General features: G+C 46.4%; 1 protein-coding gene across 2 annotated transcripts; it reads right to left on the bottom strand.

Moving 5' to 3' along the window:
• TMEM168 (transmembrane protein 168) lies at positions 1 to 27080 on the bottom strand. Of its 2 annotated transcripts, none has more exons than XM_066591779.1 (5): positions 26963 to 27080; positions 6770 to 8013; positions 4566 to 4708; positions 1689 to 1963; positions 1 to 1240 (listed from the first exon to the last, which is right to left on the bottom strand). In XM_066591779.1, the coding sequence occupies exons 2-5, from the start codon at positions 7901 to 7903 to the stop codon at positions 693 to 695; spliced, it is 2100 nt and encodes a 699-aa protein (XP_066447876.1). In that variant the 5' UTR covers positions 7904 to 8013; positions 26963 to 27080; the 3' UTR covers positions 1 to 692. The 2 variants fall into 2 exon arrangements, with proteins under 2 accessions (XP_066447876.1, XP_066447878.1); XM_066591781.1 differs by lacking the exon at positions 26963 to 27080 and having other exon boundaries at positions 5 to 1240; positions 6770 to 7005; positions 7104 to 7170.

Genomic DNA, 27080 nt, shown 5'->3' on the forward strand with positions numbered 1-27080 from the left:
TGAGTACGCGGTCGTCCCTGCAGGCTCTGGGGTCGGATCGCGCGGCGAGATTTCTCGCTGCCGGATCCGACCCGCTCGTCTGCAGGCGGCCTATCTTAGATGTATAGGAGCATTACGAAGGGTTAAAATGCGTGTATACTCTATAAGGTCCTAGTAACACGTCAGAGCAACAGTTTCAGTCTGTGTGCAAAGAGCTTGATAAAATTGAGACTCAATGGTTCGTCCTTTCAATAAATACTTTTCTATATACAACAGACCAATTTTCTACAGATCAAGGTTGAAAGTACAATCTAAATGTATCACATTCAATAGAAACGGTATTCAATCTGCGTTGAATGTTACAAGATAGTTGATTATAGAATAGTTCAACTGCCATCAGAATAATTCAGAGCGTTTGATGCGATACAGACCCGATATCATACATTCAGAAGATATACTGGATACATGTTTGAATACACACCCACACAAGTATAGAGTACAGATACGTATCTCAGTAACAAAAGTCAACTTGTAAAAAAATTTGCATTGAGAAGATACATGTATCTGTTTAGACCAATGTAACAAAGCAGTGCAAGGGTGAAACAAAAATATCTCCTCATATGCACTTATTTATCGAAATATACTTATTTACATATAGATATACATGTAAATATATTTATAGCAATAATACAATATTTTTCTCCGGATCATCATTAGGATCTGACCAGCTTAAAGCCTTGGCCCGTGTCAAGTACGGCTGGAAGGAACCAATTCATTTTCAATCTCTTTAAACACTTGAAACAAACTTTACACACCCAGAAAATATTGAGGGCTCCGCACCAGTTAGCCAAATGGACAAGTGGGTAAGTAACACGGGGAAAATAAATCATCCAGTGCTTAGTCACATCATTCCCCGTTGGTAAGTGCAGAGTGTAGTCACTCCAGTGCCGCGATACTCCATATAGTGCTTTAACAGTGCGCCCCTTCTCAGACCAGCTTATGTTGTGGTCAGGGTTGCAGTTGTACTCTACCCATTCTCGAGTAAAATCACCCAGTTGTGGGGGATCAGCTTCTTCAATATCTACTATTCTTGCCATTTCTGCTCCTTGAACTGCAATATACTGATCATTTACTTTTCGCACCTCCTTAACCCAGGGCAGGGAGCACTCTGTATCCAACACAATGATAAGGCGGGAGCAGTAGGTGCTGTTCTTCTCCCTCCACCACTCCAGGAGAGTCTCAAAGCGTAAAGTCTCTGCGCCTGCAAACATATTACAAAAATAGGGGGAATTATTGCAGATTCCTAGGTGTGACTCCATGATTTACTGAAATGTATAGCCCTCTAATATCAGCAATCGTCAAAGTGTTAAAAAAAAAAAAATCCTAAAATATTTATTTCAAATATTATTGTATGGTATGTAATAATTAGGATAAATATATAGTATATATTTGGTTCTGATGAATATATGTGTATGTCGACATTGACAAAAGTGACATGCCTGTACTCTGCACACATCTTAGGTGGTGTTGTAATGCAGTCATAAGTGTAAAGAGCAGAGCGAGGCTTTTACAATATGCTAATTGCCTTCTTCGAGAATAAAAAAAATAAGATATATATTTTTTTTTTCCCCAGTTTTTTATATTTGTCAAGTGTGTGAAAAAAATGTTGTTGCTCGTGAAATGGTTTATTTTTTCATTAGGAGACCTACCTGCTAAAGCCCACTCTCCAGTACTATGCGAGTGTCCGCTATAGTATATTATGTAGGTGTCATGCCTGGGCCCATCTGCTGTTCGTAACTCCAGAAAAGACTTCAGTTTTGTGTGTAAGGTGTCAAATGTAAGTCCACTGGTCGAGTAGTCACAGCCATAAGTCTCTATCATGTGGGAGGCAAAGAATCTCTGAATAGCATTAAGCATCCCAGTTGATCTCAGGTTTAGCTCCTGTACATGCTCAGGTGGAAGTAACAAGGGCTGTCCATTTGGGCTGATGTAAAGAGAGAGCCAAAAAAAAAATTTCAATTACAGTGGTGCTCATAGAACAGATAAAAATGTGGCTTATTATACTGATCATGCCAGCAATGTGGCTCAGTGGTTAGCATTGGTGCTTTTCAGTGTTGGGGTCATGGATTCAAATCTGACCGACGGCTACATCTGCACTGAGTTTGTACATTTGCACTCAATACCCCATAATGACAAAGAGAAAACAGATTAGAAATCTTCATAATTTTTCTAAAACTGCAAAACTAACCATTTGCATTGATGTAAGTATTCAGACCCTCCAGTATGACACTTGATATTTAGCTCTGGAGTCCTCCCATTTCTCCTGATCATCTTTGAGATGTTTCTACACCTTGATTGGAAACCACCGGTAGTAAATTCAGTTGATTCAACATAATTTAATGGATACACCCCTTTCTATACAAGGTTTCACAGCTCACAATGCATATCAGAGACAAAACCAAGCCATGAGGAGGAAGGATTTGCATGGAGAGCTCAGAGACAGGATTGTGTGGAGGCACAGATTGGGAGAAGGCTACAAAAACCTTTGTGCTGCACTGAAAGTTCGCAAGAGCACAACAGCCTCCATAATTCTTAAATGGAAAATGTTTGGAACAACCAGGACTCTTCCTAGGGCTGACCTACCCACCAAACTAAGTAATCGGGGGTAGAAGGGCATTGGCAAGAGAGGTGACCAAGGACCCAGTGGTCACTCTGGCTAAGCTCCATAAGAACTGAGATGGGAAACTTCCAGAGGGTCAACCATCACTGAAACCATCAACCACCAAGATGGGCTCCAAAGCTTGTGTGAGGATGGGAGAAACTTCCGAGGGGGGGGGGGGGGGGGTCAACCATCCCTGCAGCACTCTACCAACCTGGGATTTATAACAGAGTGTCCAGAAAGAAGTTTTTCCTCTGTAAAAGACACAGGAAAGCCTGCCTAGAGTTTGCCAAAAGCACCTAAAGGATTCACAGACTGTGAGAGACAAGATTCTCCGATGTGATGAAACTAAGGTTGAACTTTTTGGCCTCAGTTCTAAGTGTTACCAGTATGTCTTGAGGAAACCAGGCACTGCTCATCACCTGCCCAATACCATCCCTACAGTGAAGCCTGGGGCAGCATCATGCTGTGGGGGTGTTTTTTAGCGACTGGGACAGGAAGACTGGTCAGGGTGGTTGGAAAGCTGAAAGGGGCAAAGTACAGAGATATTCTTAATAAAACCCTGATCCAGAAAGCAAAGGGACCTCAGACTGGGCAGAAGGTTCACCTTCCAACAAGACTATGACCCTAAGCACAGAACCAACACAATACAGGAGTGGCTTAGGGACAACTCAGTGAATGTCCTTGAGTGATCAAACCAGAGCCCTGACTCGAACCCAATCTAACATCTCTGCAGGGACCTGAATATGGTGTCCACAGACGGCCCCCATCCAACCTCACAGAGCTGGAGAGGATCTGAAGAGAAGAATGGCAGAAAATCCCCAAATCCAGGTGTGCAAACCTTGTGGCATCATACCCAAGAAGACTGAAGGCTGGAATCACTGCCAAAGCTGCTTCAACTAAGTAGTGAGTACAGGGTGTGAATACTTTGTCATAACAAAATGTTAGTTTTTCATTTTTAAACAATTTACAAAGATTTTGAACATTCTGTTTTCATTTTGTTATTATGGGGAACTGAGAACAGAATGATGGGGAAACCTTTTTTTTCCAATTTGCACAAAGCCACAACATAAAATGTGAAATGGTCTGAAGACTTTTCAAATGCAATGTAGCTTAACCCTTTCCAATCCAATTTGTATCATGGTTTTCCTAGGGAGCTTACTCTTTTTCTGCCTTTATACAACGGCGCTATATGCTGGCTAAAGCCAGCACTGCATGAGGTGACACGTTGGATAGGCTCCGACTGCAGAGAGGCTGGCAATATAGAGTAAGAGAACCCCGACAGATGTCTTCCAACATCGGAGCTGTACAGCCATAAATCATAATGTCTTCACAGGTCAGACAGTGGATTGGAAAGGGTTAATTGACTTGCAATGAAATTTACCCTAGTGTGTGTGCCCCAAAAAGGGAAATTGGATTGTGAGCCGCACTGGGGACAGAGACTGATTTAACTCTCTGTATACCGGTGGAGCTGTAGAATGGGTCAGCTGGTTTTAAGCAACAAATTACGATGCTTCTTTACTTAAAACAGATATATTTCAGAATGAACACATACAACATTTGATTGGTTTACAGATTCTTAATAGCTTGATTTAACATACTGACCTATGAATGTAACTTCACTATCCTTACAATATGATATAAACTCAACTCAACCACACAAGAGTGAAAACAGAAGAACTGAATAGGGAATTTATCAAGTGTTGAATGAATTTACAAAATAGTTATATTAGTGTGCCATATTCTGCACTTTTCTTGTGTACTTTGCTTAGAAAATCTTGACCAATGTCATTCTAAAACTACAGGAGACTCCATGCAAAAAAAACGACAGTAGGACACGGACACGGACACACACACGGACGGACACACGGACGGACACACGGACGGACACACACACACACAGAGAGTGGTGATGAAGACCACGTACCTGCAGAAATTAGTGGGAATTACAACTGCGTAACCAACACAGGTTCCTCCCAGACAGCTGCCCAGTTCATGGAATAATCCATGGGCCATAGACTCAATGGGCAGTACAATCAGGAACATGCTCATAAAGATCCCATTGGAAGGCTGCAGCAGAAACAAAAGGGTAAAAGGTAAAAAAAACAAAAAACAAACAAGTAAAGAAAAACATAAAAAATCAACAAGGCTCCAAACAGGAGACCAAAATGCAGTGAGAAAAATCATAACACTTGAAGGTAAAATATTTATTAACTTCTTAGAGCTCATTCACACGAGCGTATCGTCACCACATTCTACGTTTGCGTATTTCCCGCGTATAACGCTCGGTGAATGGAGGCAATGAAAGTCAATGGACTTCCATTTTTCTATTCACAACTGTGTTGGAGCTGCGAGGGGACATTGTGTATGATACGCAGGAGAAATAAAACGCCGCAGGCTCTATTTCTCCACGTATCATATGCAACCCCTGAAGGTCTGCGCATTGAAACGCTGCCTCTTCGCAATGCCTGCGAATGGACAGCGTTTAATACACAGTCCCGCGCTTCAGAGCGGGGGGTTTAAAAAGGGGAAAAATAAATGAATAGATCACACTGCGCATGTCTGTGACGACAGATTCCCGGGCATGCACGGTGCCAAGCACAACCCATACGTAAGCTCTGCCGACTATTCTGCCATCAGAGTGCCTGGGCTGCAATGCGTACAACACTACGGAAGACTCACGGGGTTATACGCACATGCTTGTGTGAATGAGACCTTGATCTACCCCAAAATCTTTCGTTTCCTTATTTTAGGGACACATAGCTGCCATATATTTACATCAAAAAAACTCATTTGGCCAGATTTTGTTTCTGTAGCTTTTAACACTCTACTAATACATAGTTTCCCTTTAAACTCAAAAGTGCAACAAGTTAGTTAAAAATATCTAAACACATTAAAGGCTGAAACTGAACAGTAACAAGTTCTGGAGACAACTGATTTACAAAAATTATTCTTAAAGTTTTTGGAAACTCCAGGATTGCCCTGGTGAATTTGGCACATGAGAGATACTAGTTCTCCCCTTGCACAGTGCAATAGTATTAAAAAAAAAAAAAAAAAAAAAAATCGCGCTGTTTCACCAACGCCGCATGTGAGAGTGGCATTAGCCTCAAGCAAGATAAATTGTTGCTTGCAGATTTTGTATTGGACTTGAATGTCGATTTCACCCCTTATAGTGAGTAACATCCACGGCAAAAATACACAAAACACCGAGCATGCGCTGGAGGGGAATACCCGCAGCATGTCTACGATCTACTGCAGATTTCTCGTGCGGTTGGTGAATGAGGTTAGTTATAACGCATCATTGTATTATACTTTGTTATAGTGTTTTGATGCAGATTCTGCAACAAATACGTTACATGTGAGCCTACTGGGCTGTACTCCCACTGTTTGGTTAATTATGGCATATCCAATCAATGTGTAATTACTATGAACGAAAAAGGTTTGGTACGGTGTTAGCCAGTAGAGCAAAAGGTGATTGTTCTCAGTATGAGAAACAATGTAATCTTGTAGATATGATGCCTTTTAATGGCTAACAAAAATACATGATGTTATAGCGAGCTTTCGAATCTACTTGGAGTTCTTCCTCATGCCCGAGGAAGAACCCCGAGTAGGTTTGAAAGCTCGCTATATCATCATGTATTTTTGTTAGCCATTAAAAGGCATCATATCTACAAGATTACATTGTTTCTCTTGCTGAGAATCTTATTACTATGAGTTATGGGGAAACAATTTCAACTCTCAAATGACTATGGTAGTCAGCCAGTACTGAGCCATTGGTACAGAGACATTTTTTTAACCAGTTTTAACCGTTTTCATTTCACCAAGGTGAAAAGTCCTGCAATATGTAGTTTGCAATGCAGATGCAAAATGTATTAAGATGTGGGGGCTACATGTATTACTTTGCAACCATCAAGATATTTCACACTGCATAGATGTTAAATGGATTCTGTCATCAGCTTCATGCTGCCCGAACCATGGGAAGCGACTTGTTATTTGTATAGCACCAGCTTATTCTACAGTGCTTTCAGGTAATTACCCCCCCATGTTCTGGCAGCATGAACCTGATGACAGAAGCCCTTTAAATTAAACAGGAGAGCTTTATAGCAATTCATACATGAGTAATAAACTCACCTGCCAAGAAACAGCACCTAAAATCGCTGTTGCTAGGAGAATGAAGAACACCAAACGTTCGGAAATTAGGCAAAAATGGCGCATTCCTTTGGATGCCATAACTCTGTCTAGACTGTTATCGGATCTGTGTGTGTAATATACTTTATGGCAATCATTTAGCTTAGTATGAAAACCCCAAAGAGTAATTAAAAATATAATATGACAAATTAGCCAGAAAATACCAAAAATGGAGAAACCTGGAATGACAAAATACCAAAGATTTAAGTCACTTAGTTTAAAGGCAGCAAGTATGAAAAATACCACTTCAATCAAACCAACAGAAATGACTGAAAACCTTCTGCAGATTCTTCCCCGGTAGAGATATGGCTTCCACCGTTCGATGACAGAAAGACCACTGAAATAGACATCAAGAAGTGGTTCACTAATGATGCAACAGAAAAAACAGGACAATGCATAAGGATTGACCGGTATCTCCAATGATGGAAAAAACAATGAGGGTGTGAGGACCGCAAAAGTTCCAAGATTTGTAAGTGCCAGAAAGGATTTCATTCGCAAGTCAATAATAATCAAAGCAAATGCAGTGACAAGTAAGATGATGCTGATGGACTTCTGAACCAACATGATGGTACTAGCTATTGAAAAACCGACCAGTTCCAAAAATTCAGCCGATGTCAGCAGTGTAGGACGATGGCGAACATATCCGCAGATTCTCTCCACTAGAGCACACATTGCTCTTATGCTGATGGAAGAAACAAGCAGGTACTTCGTAGCTTCTTCTTTTACGTCATACTTGAAATTGGAGTTGTCAATAAAACAGAGGAGGCCGAGGAGAAATCCAAACCAAAGATTAGAAAGACTAACACTGGCAGCTTCCATGGAAAAATAGTAGTAGAGGATACTTGCGATCCCAAGGATGAACAGCCCTAGTATAAAGATCACCAATATCAAAGCATCTGCGGTTTGCTCCCACCTAACATAAAGGCCCATACATATGGCTACTAGTAAGCTTATCCTGGCCAGGTAGCCCAGATATCGGACTGAAGAATGCATGTTGACCTCTCCGTTCGCTTCTTCCAGTCGAGTCATTGCTGCATGCAAACAGTGACTCACACAGTAACGGAGTGACCTACACATGTAAACGGGTGGTTAGTGTCTTTTTCAGGAAGCCTGAATTGTTGAGTTTTCATAGAGAATGTCCAATTTGCAGATTTCTGTATTTAATTTGTATCATTTCACCAAGTCACCTACAAAACAAAAAAGGAAACAAAAAAGCGATTTGTATTAATCCGAAAAGGCAACTCTCACAGCAGTGACAAAATGACACTTAGGCTGGGTTCTCACAGGTCAGATTCTCGGCGGAAATCTCGCAGTTTGGCCGCAGCGAAAAACCACAAGATTTCCGGCAAGAAAACCGCTGCTGCAAAACCTGCGGCGACTTTGAAGCGGCCCAGCTGCTCGCTCCTCTATGAGAGCGCGGTCGCAGCAGAAAAAAAAAAAAGGACATGCTGCGGTTGGCAAATCCGCGCCGCAGCGGATTTGCCGTCCCGTGTGGACGAGATTTCTGAGAAATCTCGTACACATGGCTGGCTAATCCCGGAATTAGCAGCTGCATGCGGATTTGCCGCGGCGAAATTCCGCACAGAATTTCTGCAGCAAATCCGCCCCGTGTGAACCCAGCCTTAGAAAAACAGTATCTGAACATTCGATCCCTTTATATCCAAATGGAACATTTGGCTGACAAATCATCCCTCAACTAACCTGCATACAAATCCTGTCACTTACCACCCATCCAAGTGTCTCCATGTCTTAAAGGGGTTGTCCCGCGGCAGCAAGTGGGTCTATACACTTCTGTATGGCCATATTAATGCACTTTGTAATGTACATTGTGCATTAATTATGAGCCATACAGAAGTTATAAGAAGTTTTTCACTTACCTGCTCCGTTGCTAGCGTCCTCGTTTCCATGGAGCCGCCTAATTTTCGCCGTCTAATGGCCAAATTAGCCGCGCTTGCGCAGTCCGGGTCTTCTTCTTTTCTCAATAGGGCTCCGTGTAGCTCCGCCCCGTCACGTGCCGATTCCAGCCAATCAGGAGGCTGGAATCGGCAATGGACCGCACAGAAGCCCTGCGGTCCACCGAGGGAGAGGATCCCGGCGGCCATCTTCAGCAGGTAAGTAAGAAGTCACCGGAGCGCGGGGATTCAGGTAAGCACTCTCTGGTGTTCTTTTTTAACCCCTGCATCGGGGTTGTCTCGCACCGAACGGGGGGGGGGGGGGGTTGAAAAAAAAAAAAAACCCGTTTCGGCGCGGGACAACCCCTTTAATTCCCCCTTCTCTCCCTAATAGACCCTTTTACCATAAGATAAAAGCCTTCAAGTGCTGCAATTAAGTGTCTAGTTTCGGGTTCATAGTTGATATCTAGTACTCAAGTGACGAACTGCATCAACCTGGCAACTATTTTCTTTCCTTTTGTAAGAAGGAACATTAGTCTCATTACTATTCAGCAACGCATTGCATGTTTAAAATATTTATGTCACCGTACAGAAGTTGTATTCTAACGCAACAAATATTGCAACTTTCTGTTATTCTCTGTTTATTATAAAACCCAATACAAATTATTGAAAAGAAGAACAGAATCTTATTGTTGTCCAATTCTGCGCAACTAAATCTATATACTAAAGAAGGTGGAAATAGAGGTGTGTAATACAATAGACAAAAAATACAATTTTGAAAATGATAACCTTAGTAGTCAATACCTTTTGAGAGGACTTCTGTTAATATGACAGTCAATGTGATAAAAGTTCAAATCACTGTATGTAGTCATTGTCAAAACAATCGAGCAGCTAGGAGTTGTCTGAATCAAACAAAACTTTCTATGTGTGATTGTAATGTTGATATAAGTAGGGGATTACAATCTTAGAGCATAAGGATAATGTATTGCGGAACACATGAAGGGCGGCTCTAGTACCCTGTTGGGTCACCTCTGGCTTGCATGTAAGATGTGATACAGGCGGGCATAAAGGCATACAGATTCGGTATGGAATCCTGCAGCGTATCACTCCACATTTGATGTAACTGAGCTTCAAGATCGTGCAAACATAGGCTGCTGAAGTTCGTGTCCCAGATGGTCCCATACATGTTCTGTTGGTGATAAATCTGACGTGTGACAATGGTGTGGAGGCATTCCTGTGACATGCTTGTTGTGTGCGACTGAGCATTATCCTGCTGGATAATGCCCCTTGGAAGCCGCCATGAGAGGAACCCATGTGGCCACAGGACGTCCTGTACATATCGCTGAGCTGTCATTGACCCTCGTCTCACTACTAGGGGTCACTGACAGTCATTTGCGATGGCCCCCCAGACCATCACACCAGCAGGGGGCAGTGTGCGGCTCCAGGGCAAAAGGCAGGATTGAGACGCTCGGCCCAAGGTCTCCAGACAGAAACACAGACATCGTCAGTATCCAAACTAAATCTGGATTCGGCGCTGATGACAACCAGGTTGACTCCATAGCAGTCCAGCTTCATTGTTCATGACACCACTGCAAACAGAGGCGACAGTGAGTGAATGTAGGAGGCAGTACACGTAATGGGCACCATGAGACCGACTGTCCTTCAGTCAAGCACTTGGAAATGGTTCCAACAGACACAGGGGTGTAACGATGGCGCCAACTGTCTCTGGATGGCGCACAATAAAACAGTTGGAGCTTTTTGTGCTTGTCAGATGATCCTCTCTACTGATGGTCTGTGTAGGGCATCCTGAGCCTGGTTGCCTTGTGTGCCCTCAAGCATCCGCTGGTCCCAACAGCTTCAGAACAGCCCAGGTGGCGGGCAATTCATCAATACGAGCATCCAGCTTCTCGTAATACAATTATGCACCCCTCTCAAACTCTTAACTGGGCAAAATCTCTTCTATTGCATTGTAGAGGCGTCAAGAGGTCAACAAGCTATACACAAGTGGAAAAAGGATCAACTACACAGAAGTAGCCCCTGAGAGTCTTTTTATAGGCCAAGGGTGGAACCACTTTTAGGGTCTCAAGAGGCAAGAGCAACGGAATAACTCCTCACCAGCATGGGTTCATGAAGGGTCGATCATGTCAGACCAATCTGATCAGTTTCTACGATGAAGTAAGCTCTAGGCTGGACCTGGGAGAATCTATTGATCTTGTATATCTGGACTTCTCTAAAGCATTTGACACTGTGCCGCATAATAGGCTAATATATAAAATGAGACAGCTCGGACTGGGCGAAAACGTGTGTACGTGGGTAAAGAATTGGCTCAGAGATAGAAAGCAGAGGGTGGTAATAAATGGTTCGTACTCTGATTGGGCCGCCGTTGCTAGTGAGCTGCTACAGAGTTCAGTATTAGGGCCCATTCTGTTCAATATATTTATTAACGACTAGGGATGAGCGAGCGTACTCGGAAAAGCACTACTCGCTCGAGTAATTTGCTTTATCCGAGTATCGCTGTGCTCGTCCCTGAAGATTTGGGTGCCGGCATGGAGCGGGGAGCTGCAGGGGAGAGCGGGGAGGAACGGACGGGAGATCTTTCTCTCCCTCTCTCCCGCCCGCTCTCCCCTGCTCCCCGCTGCGACTCACCTGTCAGCCGCAGCGGCACCCGAATCTTCATGGACGAGCACAGCGATACTCGGATAAAGCAAATTACTCGAGCGAGTAGTGCTTTTCCGAGTACGCTCGCTCATCTCCATTAACGACCTGATAGAGGGGCTGCACAGTAAAATATCAATATTTGCAGATGACACAAAATTATACAATATAATTAATGCAACGGAGGACAATGTACGGCTACAAAAGGACCTGGATAAGCTGGGGACTTGGGCAGAAAAATGGCAAATGAAGTTCAATGTGGATAAATGTAAGGTTATGCACATGGGCAGGAGAAACGGATGTCACCAATATACAGTAAATGGGGTACTGCTAGGGAAAAGCGATATGGAAAAAGACCTGGGGGTACTAGTGGACTGTAGACTAAACTGGAGTAACCAATGCCAGTCAGCTGCTGCAAAAGCTAAAAAGGTCTTGGGGTGCATTAAAAGAGGTATAGGGGCGAAGAATGAGAACATTATTCTTCCATTATATAAGGCACTAGTCAGGCCTCACATGGAATACTGCGTACAGTTCTGGTCACCGGTGCTCAGGAAAGATGCTACAGTACTGGAGGGGGTTCAAAGAAGGGCAACTAAATTAATAAACGGAATGACAGGACTGGAATACCCAGAGAGGCTATCCAAATTGGGATTATTTACTCTAGAAAAAAGACGGTTAAGCGGCGATCAATAACTATGTATAAATACATGAGGGGACAATACAAGGACCTCTCCCATGATCTGTTTATACCCAGGACTGTGACAGTAACGAGAGGACATCCGCTACGTCTAGAAGAAAGCAGGTTTCATCACCAACACAGAAAAGTGTTCTTTACTGTAAGAGCAGTTAGACTGTGGAACACTCTGCCTGAGGAAGTGGTGATGGCAAAATGCATAGAAGAGTTTAAAAGGGGACTTGATGTCTTTCTAGAGCTGAAGGATATTACAGGATATAAATCTTAGGTTAATTGTTAATCCGGTTATACAGGCAGGTAGGAACTATTAGGGGTTGATCCAGGGAACAGTCTGATTGCCATTAGGGAGTCGGGAAGGAATTTTTCCCCCAAAAGGGCTAATTGGCTTCTGCTCTTGGGGTTTTTTTTTGCCTTCCTATGGATCAACAACACAGGCGGATAGACAGGCTGGACTAGATGGACATTGTCTTCATTCAGCCTTACAAACTATGTTACTATGTTCATCTAATCACACCACAACTCTAATCATTTACGCATCTGCCCGAGATGTAACTGCATGATGAGTTTTACAGCAAAACAACAAATTTTAGGCGTTTGATTGTTTTTTTTTTTTTTTGAAAAGTGTATTTAAAATGTTTTTTTTCCTTTGGGGGCAGGGGGGGGCGTGGCTTGGACATGGGGCTGTGAGAAGCTTCTCCCGTGAGTTCCCGCTGGACCACGGCTTTCCACTATTCACAACCGCATCCACGGACTACACTTACCTGCTATGGGACGCACTAGACTGCCTGCAGATTGGGGGGCACCGGAGGAGAAGAAACGGGCCCCCTGGACGCTTACATGGGGCTTCCCCAGAGAAGAAAGACTGCTGCAGCAGGCCTCAAGATGGCGCCACCGCCGGATCGGGGGGCGGAGCCTCGTCCCCTCCTAATGCTGAGACTGCGGCCGCGGCTCCTCACCACTATGCCCCGTTCAGGGACACTTGCTCCTGCTCCCCAGACTCCCGGGGGCGGCGGAGCCCATCACCAATGCCGCGGGGACAGTGAGGCAAGCAGAGATGCCCACCGAGGCAGGCCTCTCCCACCCATGCCGGCGCCATTACAAGAGGGCCGCATCCTAAACAAGGACACCAGGGGCCATACATACGCCCTTCCCAGGTCAGTGAGCTCCCCTATGAGAGCAGCAGCAGCCCTCCTCCTGCTCCCTGGCCCCTGATACCACAGCATCCCTCATCCAGCAGCCCCACAAGCAGGGCTTGTGCCAGCCCAGGTTCCCAGATGGGGGAGGGTGAGGAAGACCACACGCTGTTGCCCCCAGCAAGACAGGAGGGAGAATCATCTCTATAGCCCCATCTCCAAGTTTATAAGGAGAGGGACACTCCACATAGGGTCTCAGAAGCCCAACCCTACGTGGTCTCTGGAGAACATCTGGACCCCCCTTTCCAGCCCCCAAATCCACTAAAACAAAAGGCACAGCTGCCTGCAAGCACACAAGAGCAGCAGCGGAAGCGACAGATGATGACGACGACGAATGCGATTGGAAGGCCCACTTAAGAAGTATCCCCACAAGAAACGAGGTTGATGCGTTACTATTGAAAGCCTCTCACTAGCAAAAGCCAGACTCCTACTGTACACTGATGATGGGCAATAACCCGGAAACAGCTGTATGTACATGGAGTCTGGCTTTGCTTTTGATTCCCAGTCATTGTAACAAGACTTGTATAAAAAGTCCCACTTTGACTCGAAGGAATGCTGCCTTTCAATAGGTGGCACTGTGGAGGATTTATTCCATCTCCCTTATTTGCATATTACCCAGAGGAGCGTGCGTGGCCATTTGAGTCTCCTCACTTAATTTATAGTATATAGTTGCTCTCCCTAAGGAGAAAAGAGCGTTTCTGACCCCTGTCCCAGGCCTCTCACTAGCAAAAGCCAGACTCCTACTGTACACTGATGATGGGCAATAACCCGGAAACAGCTGTATGTACATGGAGTCTGGCTTTGCTTTTGATTCCCAGTCATTGTAACAAGACTTGTATAAAAAGTCCCACTTTGACTCGAAGGAATGCTGCCTTTCAATAGGTGGCACTGTGGAGGATTTATTCCATCTCCCTTATTTTTATTATTGAAAGCTACTAGCGCTCAAATGAAAGCAATAGAAGGGCTACAGGCAGAAATCAAAGTTATAGGCCACAGAGTTGCGGAACACGAGGAAGTGCAAACACAGTTCCAGTCTCAGCTCTCTAAACATAATCGCATCTTACAAGACCACTCCTCGCATATCTCTAACATCTTGACGCAACTCGACAATATAGAAAACAGCAAAAGACGGAATAATATCCGCATCAGGGGCCTGAGCGAGGAGGTGGAGCCAGCTCGCCTAGAAAAATGGGCAACACAGTGTTTCAGCGATATTCTCAAGAGAGCAGTCGACATATTGGTGGAAATCGACAGGATTCACAGATCCTTAGGTCTCAAAAGCTCTGATCCCACCAGACCTCGGGACGTTGTGTGCAGAATTCACTTTTATAAAGAAAAGGAGGACCTATTGAGGAGAATCAGAGAAAGAGGCCCCATAAAATACAAGGAGAACACCCTCCTCGTGCTCCCTGACCTTTCAAGAAAAACTCTACAGTTACGCAGAGCTCTAAGACCAATCCTGGCGACCCTAAAAGATAAGAACATCCCATACCGTTGGGGCTACCCCTTTCAATTACAGGCTGGAAGAGATGGAAATACAGCTATATTCAGAGGCCTTGGAGACCTTCCAAAGTTTCTGGCTAAATTCGAACTACCAATGATTGCGATCCCCGACTGGCCAAAGGTCGACGCCCCTGACCCGATTCCCGAGAGAGGCGTGGCGTGTGGCCGGACCATCCAGGAAGCATTACGCTGGGAAACGCTAGCTTAGGGGAGTTGGACTCTCCCTCCTGGAGTCCTATCTTCTTGCCATGCTTGCCAACAAGCGAACGGGGGAATACCCCCCCACTGATGTCCGTGGATGCCCTAAGACTCACCCTTCACTGGGTTCAGATTTAGACGCAGGGGTTTGGGGGGAGCTGAGGCCCGGTGTTCGGTTCAGGTCCCTCCAAACTAGGCCAGCAACACGTGTTGTTGCTCGAATAGTTACAGTTTACCTTGCCTGGGAGCAGGGCCTTCCCTGGCCTAAGGCCTCGCTTCACCATGTTCACAGTCCTTACTGCTATATTCTCATTTTTCCTTTCATCTTTTTCCCGCTCCTATCTCCCTCTCAACCCCCCCCCCCCCCTCTTATACTGGCTAATTACCGAAGAACCAGAAGTCAGTCACTCAATGCAACCTGTTGTCCCCCCACAGAGCGACATCAATGGCATCATTGACGGTAAGCTCCTATAATGCCAGAGAGTCCAGGTAAAAGTAACCAAATTTTATATGGCTTCCATAAAAAGAAAGTCATGATTACTTTTCTTCAAGAGACCCACTTCACCTCAACTAACACGCCCAACTGTCATAACCAGTATTACCCACATTGTTACCATGCCCCTCACCCCAATCGCAAAGTGTGCAGTGTTTCTATAGCCTTCCACAGATCCCAGGAAATACGACCATCATCGCCGGAGGAGACTTCAACATAGCGCTAGACCCTCACTTGGACACCTCTTCCAGGCGTTCTTCGGTTCCCCGCTCGGCCATCCGCAGGCTCAAGAAAATGATGGCGAGTCTCCACCTTGTGGACCTGTGTAGATCTCTCCACCCGGCTGACAGAGACTATAGTTGCCACTCACAGGTCCACAATTCGTACAGCAGAATAGACTACACAAACTACTAGATGGCTCTCCTAAATGCTTACTGGGTAATTTCATTTGGTCCGATGACGCCCCAGTGCTCGGAGAACTTAATCCTAGTAGATAGGACTACAAGGGTTACAACTGGAAGCTAAACGATAATTTGCTTAAAGATCCAACTTGCATGGCCGATATAGTCAGGACAATCAATACCTCCCTTGAAGCGCACGAGTCCGACACTACCCCAGCACCAATTAAATGGGAGGTGTTAAAATGTACCCTGCGAGGGGTGTTTATGTCCCACGGCTCGAGACTCAAGAAAGAAAGGTCACACAAGCTCAAACAGCTGCTCCAGGCCCTTGAAACCCGGGAAACGGCCAATAAAGCACAGAGGTCAGAGACACTACTAGTAGAAATAACCAATATCAGACACTAGATACTAGCCATACTAGACCAGAACACACTGAATATCAGAGATAGATTTCGGGCAGGCTGCTACGAATATGGTAACAAAAGTGGGAGGTGGCTAGCAAGAGCCATACACCCTCAGGCACCCCAGACGAATATCTTATCAGTTTTCAATTCCTCTGGAACAGCGATCCACGCCCCGAGCGAGATGTTAGAAGCTTTTAGGGCTTATTACTCTGAGCTCTATAATATCCCCAGTCCCGGTGGGGTAGATGGACCTACCCAACAAGAACACATAACACATTACCTGCAACCGCATATACTCACAACTATCCCGACCGCTGACGCAGAAGCCCTCGAAGGGGACTTCTCTCCCTCAGAATTGTCCAAGGTCCTAAAAGGACAAGCAGGTGGGGAAAAGTCCCGGACCTGACGGGTTCACCCCGAGGTTCTACAAGACATTCGGGGGGCAGTTGACAGAACTTATGCTAGCAGCGTTCAATGCAGTTTCTCAGGGGTGCCCATTTCCTCCCCAGGCGCTGCAGGCTCACAACGTAGTAATTTTAAAACCCGGGAGGGACCCTCATTCCTGCAAGAGCTACAGACCCATTTCCGTCATAAATAGTGATCTCAAAATATTCTCAAAAATTCTAGCAAACAGATTAAACCCTTTTATTCCATCCCTCATTCACAAAGATCAAACCGCTTGTAGAGAAGAGAAGCCAGGGATAATACGATCAAAACAATATCATTGATCAAGAAAGCACGCGGCCTTCATATCCCCGTGTCTTCTCGCAGTAGATGCCAAAAAGGCCTTCGACAGGGTGGTGGTGGTCCTTTCTAGAGCAGGTGTTGAGGGGAGTGGGTCTGTGCCCGAGGGTCCTTTCCTGGATAATAGCCTTTTACAGTTCCCCCTCTGCGTCTATCAGAGTTAACGGCCTCCTGTCTGAGCCCTTCCAAATCCAGAATGGCACCAGACAGGGCTGCCCACTCTCTCTCCGATCTTATATATACTAGTGATGGAACCATTGGCAGCCGCACTGAGAAATAATACCGATGTGCGGGGCAGAGACGGGGAACATAAAATCTCTTTATTTGCAGACAATCTGCTACTGTATGTCACGAGTCCCAGGACTTCGTTACCAGAGATTATTTCAATTTTAACCAATTACAGGAATCTTAGCAACTTTAAAATAAACCCCCAAAAGTCGGAAATCCTCAACATATCCTTACCAACATCTGAGGTTAATTCGCTAGGCAAGATTCTTCCTGTCCGCTGTCCGCTAATTGCTCCTCTCTGGGGAGACATCGCTAGGTTGTATAGTGCAGTTTGTAGGTCCCCTATAGTTTTGACTCCTGAGATCGCCCTCCTCTCCATGATACCAGGCTCTATCTCTCGGGCCAAAAAAGGCCTTCTGAGACACTTCATCATGGCTATGCGACACATCATTTCTCAACACTGGAGACACAGGGGAGCGATCCCAAGGACAGCCTGGGTGGAAGCTGTGGACTTCATCAAATATATGGAAGACCTCAGAAGCTCTGAGCTTGAGCTAGACCGGTCATCAGCCAACTCCAAAGCCATATGGGCGGCATGGATAGATTTTAAGGGTTCCCCATCTCTCCCTATATGGCTTACGGACGGCTCACTATAAAAGAAGTCAAGGATTATGATGGTCAAAGTCCCACCTTGGGGCTCCCACCCACTTTTTTGCCGTACTAATCATACACCTCACGAGGTGATGAGAGACAGCCAGTCGCCCCCCCCCCCCCTTCTTCCCTTCCCAGCTTTCCCTATCACTGTCTTTGTTAGTTTATGTTTCTATGTTATGTATTAGTCTATTTCATGTTGTTTTTTGGGGTATGCTTGAAGTTTACCTCACAGACTTTTAGTTGGATACAGATAGAAGGGGTGATCTACTTTATCGCCCGGGTGCCACCGAAGGACAGCCGATTCCGGGCAGGGACACGGATAACTAGAGGCTTACTGTTGGCTTAACCTTATAGCCCCATTGCCTGCTTACTAGTCTCCGTTCCTGGCTCGATCTATGGCAGCCACTAACTTGAGAAGGAAAATTGCATAATCCCAGGGATGATGTTCTACCTGGATCACCTTGTGCCCTCTGTATCGCAAGTTTAATGATGCCCCTTTTATATAAAGTTATATAATTTTGTATTGCTGACTTGAAAAATCAATAAACAGATTTTGAAAGAAAATGTTTTTGTGGTGGAAAAAAAGAGCTCTAAGGTGTCCCCACAAGCCATCTTCCCTTCCTTCTAATTTGCTGCCCAAAGCCTGTTGTCAAGCGAGTTCTGTCTCTTAGGAAAAAAAGAGACAGAAAACACAGTAAATGGATGAAAGTGATGACTCATGCTGCCTACAGAAGCCTATAGCAAGGGGAGGGAAGACAAGGAAGCTTCTATAAAACGAGAAAGAATCAAATACTTACACAGACATGGCTGCTACAGCTAATAGTAATGGATTTACTGTATTAGGCCCAATTCACACCACATTTTGAGCCTCCTGTTTTAGGTATAAGTTTTCGAGGACTATTGACATACATCTCCAATGGAAAGCTGCAATGTAACCCACGGTATAGGCATACAGCAGATTACGTTGTCATATAGCCCCCTTCACTTCCACTCTCCCCCTATAAGTACCTGGAAGAGAGGCCTAATTCATCTTCCTTCCTCCCATCTCTGGAAATACTCCAATGACACAAGTGTACACATATGGACAGTTACCGTATCTGGAAAGGCCATATATGGACTATAAGCCAAGATAGAAGAGGTAAAGAAGAGAGCCTGCACTGGATGGTCGATGGGGCCACAGGTGGAAGAAGAGAAATTAGCCGCCAGGGAGAAGGGGACATGGAAGAAGCTGCCAGTAAAGTAGCTACAGGGGTAAAATAGGAAGTATCATGAAGAGATATATCCATCGATGGGAACAGTGTTTGGTGGTACTGGTGTAATAGGTTTCCACCGGAGGTATGGGTGGAAACATGGGTTGGCCGGGCTGATTTACAGGAGATGGGCAGGTCACTCTCACAGCTGCTGACTGGCTGATGCCCCTCACACAGCTCCCCAGAGACACATGTACCGGCTCTGCCCGCTAACAGCTCACACATCTCCTCGCCCTCCTCCTCCTCCTCCTCCTGGTTCTACTACTAATGCCATCTATGCTCCTGGCCCGGCATGTCACTCTCCCCGTCCGCCCCAACTGTCACTTTCCCCGCTAGGATCCCATTTCACCTCCTGGCGCCCCTGTACTGACCCTGCTGTCATTCCCCCCCCCCCCCCTACACCAGCCTACTATGTCTGCTCCCAACCCTACTGTCACTCTCCTCGGTGGCAGGGAAGTTGGGGTACCAGTTAGAGGGGCCGGGGCTGAAGCCTACCACAAAAGAGCAGCAGCAGCAGCCAACTGTCAGCTAGCAAGTTACTGGACGGCCAGGAGGAAGAACGCGGTCTATGGCACACTGCTGTCCAGAGGGAGCCGCATGCAGGAGCTAAGAGTCTTGGGCTGTAGACTGCGGGGCTGCACATAGCAGGAGCTTGTCACCCGGCTCAAGTAACAGTGGTAACGGGACACAGTAGAGACCAGGAGCCAATCAGCAGCAAGGGGCGTGACCGAGGCGTTTCCTCCATCTCTGCCCGGGTCCCGCCAAGCTTTCGGTGTCAACATATGATACCAGTACTGTGTTTGGTAGCAATCCGTCATGTCGGTAAGGTGTGGCAGTGTCCCAGATTCCCTCCGTCCCAGAAGCACGGAGTTCAGACAGCACACACAAGAGTTCTTTTGAAATGTTCATAAGGTCTACTGAAGTAATCCAGATCTTCCCAACAATTTGCAACATTAGAGCGGCTTTACACAAGTTTAATTCACTGTGTTCCACCCGTGAGGTAACATGCAGCTAGTGCGTAATGACATTGTGTACCTGCTGTGCACCGTCAACTGCCGTGCACGATCATGGCATGTATGCACGTGTATCCCATGCCAAGATAGAACATGCTGCGATCTTTAGTGTGTGAGCGGCAACCTGAGAGCCTATGGCAGATTGGTACAGCACATTATTATATATATACAGTTATTATACATACACACAAAAATTAGAAAACAGCTGGTGTGTAAGATAACACATAATAAATACATAGAGACCATAACCAAAATAACATACATCAATTTTGAGAAAAGTCATGTGGCATATAGCAAATATTTAAATCTGTAATTCAGCTTCTGAGTATAGAACCATGTATAAAAGGATCATGTGAATAAGAGTACAGGGAACACAATAATATGCTTCATACACCTATGTAAAGCAAGGGTGTCAAACTCATTTTCACCAATGGCCACATCAGCCTTATTTATGGTGACCTTCAAAGGGCCGGTTATAATTGTAAGACAGTATAGTAAGAGCTTGTTCACATAAGCGTATTTGTGTACATAATATGCAGTGAATAGAAGCCATTGGTTTCAATGAGTTCATTCACATGATGTAGATTTTCACACAGCATGACCTATTTTGTTGCGTACTACGCACCCCAATAGGCCATGGAAGTGAATAGGCCACGCAAATACGTGGTGAATGCGCAGGAAACCTATGTATTCACTGCATATTTGCTCACCTTTTCACTGGGCCCATCTGCGTTCTTTTTTGCGACCCCCACAGTGGCCCCCGTAGTAATAGAGACCGCCACAGTGCTCCCCGTAGTAATAGCGACCCCCGCAGTGGCCCCCGTAGTAATAGCGACCCCCACAATGGCCCCAGTAATAGTAATGACCCCCACAGTGGCCCCAGTAGTAACAGGGTACGCCACAGTGACCCCAGTAGTAATAGCGGCCCCCACAGTAATATTAACCCCACAGTAATATTAACCCCCTTAGTAGTAATAACCCCACAGTACCATTAACCCCACCCCCCTCAGTACTATTAACTCCCCCCCCTCAGTAATATTATTAACCCCCCAGTAATATTATTAACTCCCCCCCTCAGTAATATTAACCCCCCCTCCCCCCAGTAATAGTTCCTCCCCAACCCATATACTTACCTCTTCCTTGCTGTCAGCGCCGCTCCCCCTCTGCTCGCGCTGAGCCCGGGTGCACTCTGACGTCAGTGTGTAGCCCGGATTGCTTCCTCCCCGAGTCCTCTCTCCTTCGGAATTGAGGAGCAGGAGACTCAGGGGAGGAGGATCCCGGCTGCACACTGAACAGAGTGTGCGATGGGATCAGCGCTAACAGAGTGATTACCAGTGGGGAACCGCGGCTCCTCAGCTGGTAAACGCTTCAATGGTGAGCGAATTTAAAAGATTTTTTAGTGTACGTTGTCCGAACTATGTGCTCTGTATCCATTAGTGAAGGCCACTGACATATGTCACTGATAGGCCATTATTGCTTCTGATAAATGGATACGTTCTCTTTACAGTTCTCTGTGGGATGAAATAACAGCCTCCTATGCTACAACACCCCTTTCTTGTAATATACTGATGGATACTATTCATACGACTGAATTGTATGTGCAATAACGTGATCCTCTATTTGGTCACATGAATGACTGAACCAATAATTAGATCATTCCCTGAGCACTGCAGAATCAAGCTGGTTTTTTATTTCCACTATCTATATCTACTATACAGCTCATACTGGCTCCTATTTGCCTTATTAGTACACATGCTATATTTCCCTTAAAGATAGCCAGAATAGCTGTATTTACTGAAGAAATAAAAAATGTACAATAAAAAAGTGGCATTTTTGGGAGGGTTTGTCTAATGTTAATGTGACTGCTAGGGGGTCATGGCTGGGTGTTCTCACTGCGATAGCTGCATGTGGGCAAAACCTTGCCAATACTGGCTACATAGCAGCAAATCATGTGGTCATTGGCCACCAGAGGTAAGTGTGGTTACAACGCATGTGGCTGCTGCAGCGCAGGAACTTGGCCATATGGCGCTTTCAGAATTAGTCCATATTCTGCACTCAAATCCGTGATTTTTGGTGTTAAGCCTCGGTGTGGAATTTGGAATGATTCCGCCCATTTGGATAAACCCTCAGGCCACCTCCACACGGGCAAGCGTGATATTAAGCCGAGAAGCTCGACCCGATATCGTGTTATTTACCTGTGGATGCGAGGTGATTTCCAGGCAAAAACGCGTCGCATCTGTGAAATTCCGATCCTCTCATGTACGATAGAGGATGGGAAGTGTTTCCCGTGGATTTCAGTGGTAACCTTACATCGTACAGCATGCGAGAGCCATGCGATGCATTAAAGGTCCCAATGAAATCAATAGGCGATGTGTTCCGAGGAACGGGAAAAGATAGGACATGCAGCGATTTGTCCCCGCACTGAGATGTGGGAAAATATTGCTTGTATATATCACTCCATTCAACAGAATGGGGCTCATATTGGCGTGGTAATTGTGCGTCTCGCAACACACAAGTTTTCCAAGAGTTTCTCGGTCGTGTAAAAGAGGCCTAAGGGAGTTTTTTTTATTAAAAAAGACTGTTTTTGTGGCAGTTTTTAAGTCAAATTATTAAATCAATTCAAGATGAATGTTAAATATAAAGGAAGGAAGGAATAAGCGTGTCTTCACTCTTGCGATAAAAATCACGTGTTTTTGATGTAAGTGAGAATGTAGAATTATAAAACCAATGATCTTCATTTTGAGTGACACAAAATAGCTGCCTGCCCCATCTTTCTGGGTTTTGTGGTTTCTTTTTAGCCTCCTTTTCATCACAAAGCACAAACTTGCGATTTTCGTGCAATGCATTTTTAACATTAGAAACTCCTATTGACATTCACACTATAATACCAAGAAATTGTGGGCAGCAGCGATGCAGGATTCCCCAAGAAAAAGCATCGCTGACGCTTTAAAAAAAAAAAATAACGATTTTCTTGCAGCGATATCGCAATCGCCAGTGTAGAAGAGATCATATACTGCTGGATTAATTTCTGGCTCTGGCTAATAACACTGTGTCATAATCTGTAGTAGCCATCCGCCATGGAAAAAAAATGGTGTATTTTGCCATGGATTGCACATTCCTTTGAAGGGGAACGTTAGTGTATATGATCACTGTCCTATATAAAAGGGCCTTCAGATCTTCGGAATGGAACTGAAACAAAAAGTAACCTAAACGAAAAAGTTTGATTTCAGCAAAGTGTTGTACAGGTTGCCCAGCGACTGGAATAAACACGGTGAGCCGGTCGCTGACTGCCAAATCCAACAAGCAGGTATATCTGGCAAGGGCACTATGAGGAAAGGAAACTATAGCTAGAGAGCTAGGGAGCGGAGAGAGAATGGAAGAGGCCGACCCACGGGGACAATACTTGGCTTTACAGCATTACCCACCTGTCCTCTAATGGACACACAAAACCAGAGGCGCTATTAACAGCCTATTCTAAGCAGGTTCACACTGTGATCCAGTACGTCGCATCATTGCTGCGCCAATATCCACAGCGTACAGCAGGCCTAACCTACAGAGGACCTATAGACTTCATACATTCACCATATCAGTACTAAGTCAAAACTAAAAAGATCTGGTACGGTGTTAGCCAGTACGGCATAATCTGACTATTCTTAGTAAGAGAAACCAAGTCATCTTGTAGGTATGACAGCTTTTAATGCCTAACAAATACATGATGTTATAGCGCACTTCTGAACCAACGCAGGGTTGTTCCTCAGGTTTAATGGAACAGATTTAAAGACCTATTTATATAAAACACATCCACATGACCACATGGAGGGCACAGACATGCTTCAAAAGGTCAAACTAATGATTAGTAGCATAAAGTATCTCCAAAAGGAAAACGGAGCCGGTCGTTCTCTAAAAAGGATGGGCTTTTCTTTATTAAATAAACTCTGCCATTACATATCCCACTTAAAAAGACAAAGCTGGAGGACGCGTTTCAGCTGGTAACGCTGAGCTTTGGTCTACCCTGCTAGCGGAATATCGCAGCTGATATCCGCCCGTGGGCAGGGAGAATCGTTTTACACAGCATGTCTATGGACGGACATTGCTGCAGAAATAATGTGTCTGTAGGCAATATGGAGGTAAGATACCCCTGTCTGTAGGTGGGCGGAGGGGGGCTTCACACATTACAGACACGATCTGTGGGGAGGTCCACGCCAAAATCTGGATCTGGATGTAGATTTGGTGCAATGAATGAATTCAGAGGTGCAAGCGGTGGTGTCTGCACAAGTACAGCAGGCAGCGCCTTTCTGCATATCCCACAGCAGCGTTCTCTTCGCTGGACGGCCGCCCTCACTCAGGCGTTTGCAAAAACGGTGCATTTTTTCGCAGCATTGGCATGCGTTTTGACAGCGTTTTCAGCACAGCTGGAAACATAGCCAAGGAAGCTGGAAATGCCAGAACTGAGCCAACGGGCATAGCAACCTGCGTTTAACGCTATAAAAACGCTGCCCATTCATGTCAATGGGGGACACGGCTGAAAACGGCCAAGAATAGAACATGCAGCGCGTTTTCAGCCTTGTGTGAGCAGCCCCATTGTAATGAATGAGAGCGTTGTATAGCTTTTATCACAGCGCTGAAAACGCAGCGCCAAACACTGTACAAGAACGCCTGTGTGAGGGAGGCCTAAGGCCGGGCTCACAAGACTGTAGGTTTACTGCGTATTACGCAGCTCTGTACGCCCGCGATTACATTGCTTTACACAGTTCTGCTCACATTAGCTTGTCGGAATTACGTAATTCACAAGCGCAAAGTAGAACACAGCATTACGTGTAAATGAGCCTCTGGTAAATTTTTCCCTGCATGTTTCATCAGTATACTGTAAAGCCCCATTTACACACAACGGCTATCGCTCAAAATTAGTTCAAACAATGTCTTTTGAGTGATAATCGATCTGTATAAATGCTATCATTGTTTGTTTTCGGCCGAACAATGATTTTTAGTTCAGCATTAAAAACCATCGTTCGGCCAGGCAGCTGATAGCAGGGACCGCATGCTGTGATTCTTCGCGGGAGCGCTGATAACATCGTTTTCAGCTGCTGTCCGGTGGCAAACCATTGGAGCTGTATGCAGGTAACAGACCACCCGCAGTTATCTGCATACAGCGAAGGGAGCTTCATTTACATGCACACGAAGCTAATAAGCTACTAATGGGCGTTAGTAGTTTATGCACAATGATCGCTCAAGCTGTCATTCTCCATATCTTTTGAACTAATTTTGAGTGATCATGTTTGCGTGTAAACGGGGCTTTAATCAACTGTCTGACACATTTACATAATTAGCAGGAGAGCTCTACAGTGCTGCAGAAGACAGAACTACACCACCATGCTGCAGAAAGGGCGCAGAATCCATCAGCACGCCGTGATCCGCGCAGTATCTGCCGCTGATGCCACGCCGTGATCCGCGCAGTATCCGCCGCTCATGCCACGCCGTGAGCCGCGCAGTATCCGCCGCTGATGCCACGCCGTGAGCCCCGCAGTATCCGCCGCTGATGCCACGCCGTGAGCCCCGCAGTATCCGCCGCTCATGCCACGCCGTGAGCCCCGCAGTATCCGCCGCTCATGCCACGCCGTGAGCCCCGCAGTATCCGCCGCTCATGCCACGCCGTGAGCCCCGCAGTATCCGCCGCTCATGCCACGCCGTGAGCCCCGCAGTATCCGCCGCTCATGCCACGCCGTGAGCCGCGCAGTATCCGCCGCTCATGCCACGCCGTGAGCCGCGCAGTATCCGCCGCTCATGCCACGCCGTGAGCCGCGCAGTATCCGCCGCTCATGCCACGCCGTGAGCCGCGCAGTATCCGCCGCTCATGCCACGCCGTGAGCCGCGCAGTATCCGCCGCTCATGCCACGCCGTGAGCCGCGCAGTATCCGCCGCTCATGCCACGCCGTGAGCCGCGCAGTATCCGCCGCTCATGCCACGCCGTGAGCCGCGCAGTATCCGCCGCTCATGCCACGCCGTGAGCCGCGCAGTATCCGCCGCTCATGCCACGCCGTGAGCCGCGCAGTATCCGCCGCTCATGCCACGCCGTGAGCCGCGCAGTATCCGCCGCTGTTGCCACGCCGTGAGCCGCGCAGTATCCGCCGCTGATGCCACGCCGTGATTCGCGCAGTATCCGCCGCTGATGCCACGCCATGATCCGCGCAGTATCCACCGCTGATGCCACGCCATGATCCGCGCAGTATCCACCGCTGATGCCACGTCGTGATCCGCACAGTATCCACCGCTGATGCCACGCCGTGATCCGCGCAGTATCCGCCACTGATGCCACACCATGGGCTGCGCAATATCTGCTGGTGATGGCACGCTGTCAGGGTTCCTGCTGATGGAAAGGACTGGATATCTGCCACATGGAGACCACAGTGACGTCTGTCTGCGCGGGGGCCACAGGTGGTGAGGCAGGGGCAGCGGCTACAAGGGTACATTGCAGGACCCCGGCCACATACTGCACACAGTAGTGCTATACAGTCAGCTCAGTGGGAGCTACAGACAGAGCTGGGGCTGGAGGCTGGGACCCCCTATAGAGCTCAGATAAGGATCCAGGGCCCCCACATACAGGGCTGCTACACTCCTACAAAGACAAGTGCGCCCCCAGCAGGTGCAGGGACGGGACTGTACTACACCTGGCTGTGGTGGGGGAGGCAGGACATACAGACATATCGCTGGTGCATTGTGGGAAACTAGTGTATGAGCCCCGTGGACAGTAGGACTACAGGTCCCAGCAGCGCTCGGCCGCTACTCCCCCGCAGTGTGAGGCATATACAGTACGTACCGCCCGCTCGTGTACACGGCGCTCCACGGAGTCACAGCCCTCTCGGCTAATCCATTAAAGTTTCTGTGGTTCCGCATTTGCCGCCATGTTGAAGCCGTGTCACTGCTAGGGGAAGCAG

Source organism: Eleutherodactylus coqui, chromosome 2 (assembly GCF_035609145.1).
Source record: "Eleutherodactylus coqui strain aEleCoq1 chromosome 2, aEleCoq1.hap1, whole genome shotgun sequence".
NCBI lineage: Eukaryota > Metazoa > Chordata > Amphibia > Anura > Eleutherodactylidae > Eleutherodactylus > Eleutherodactylus coqui.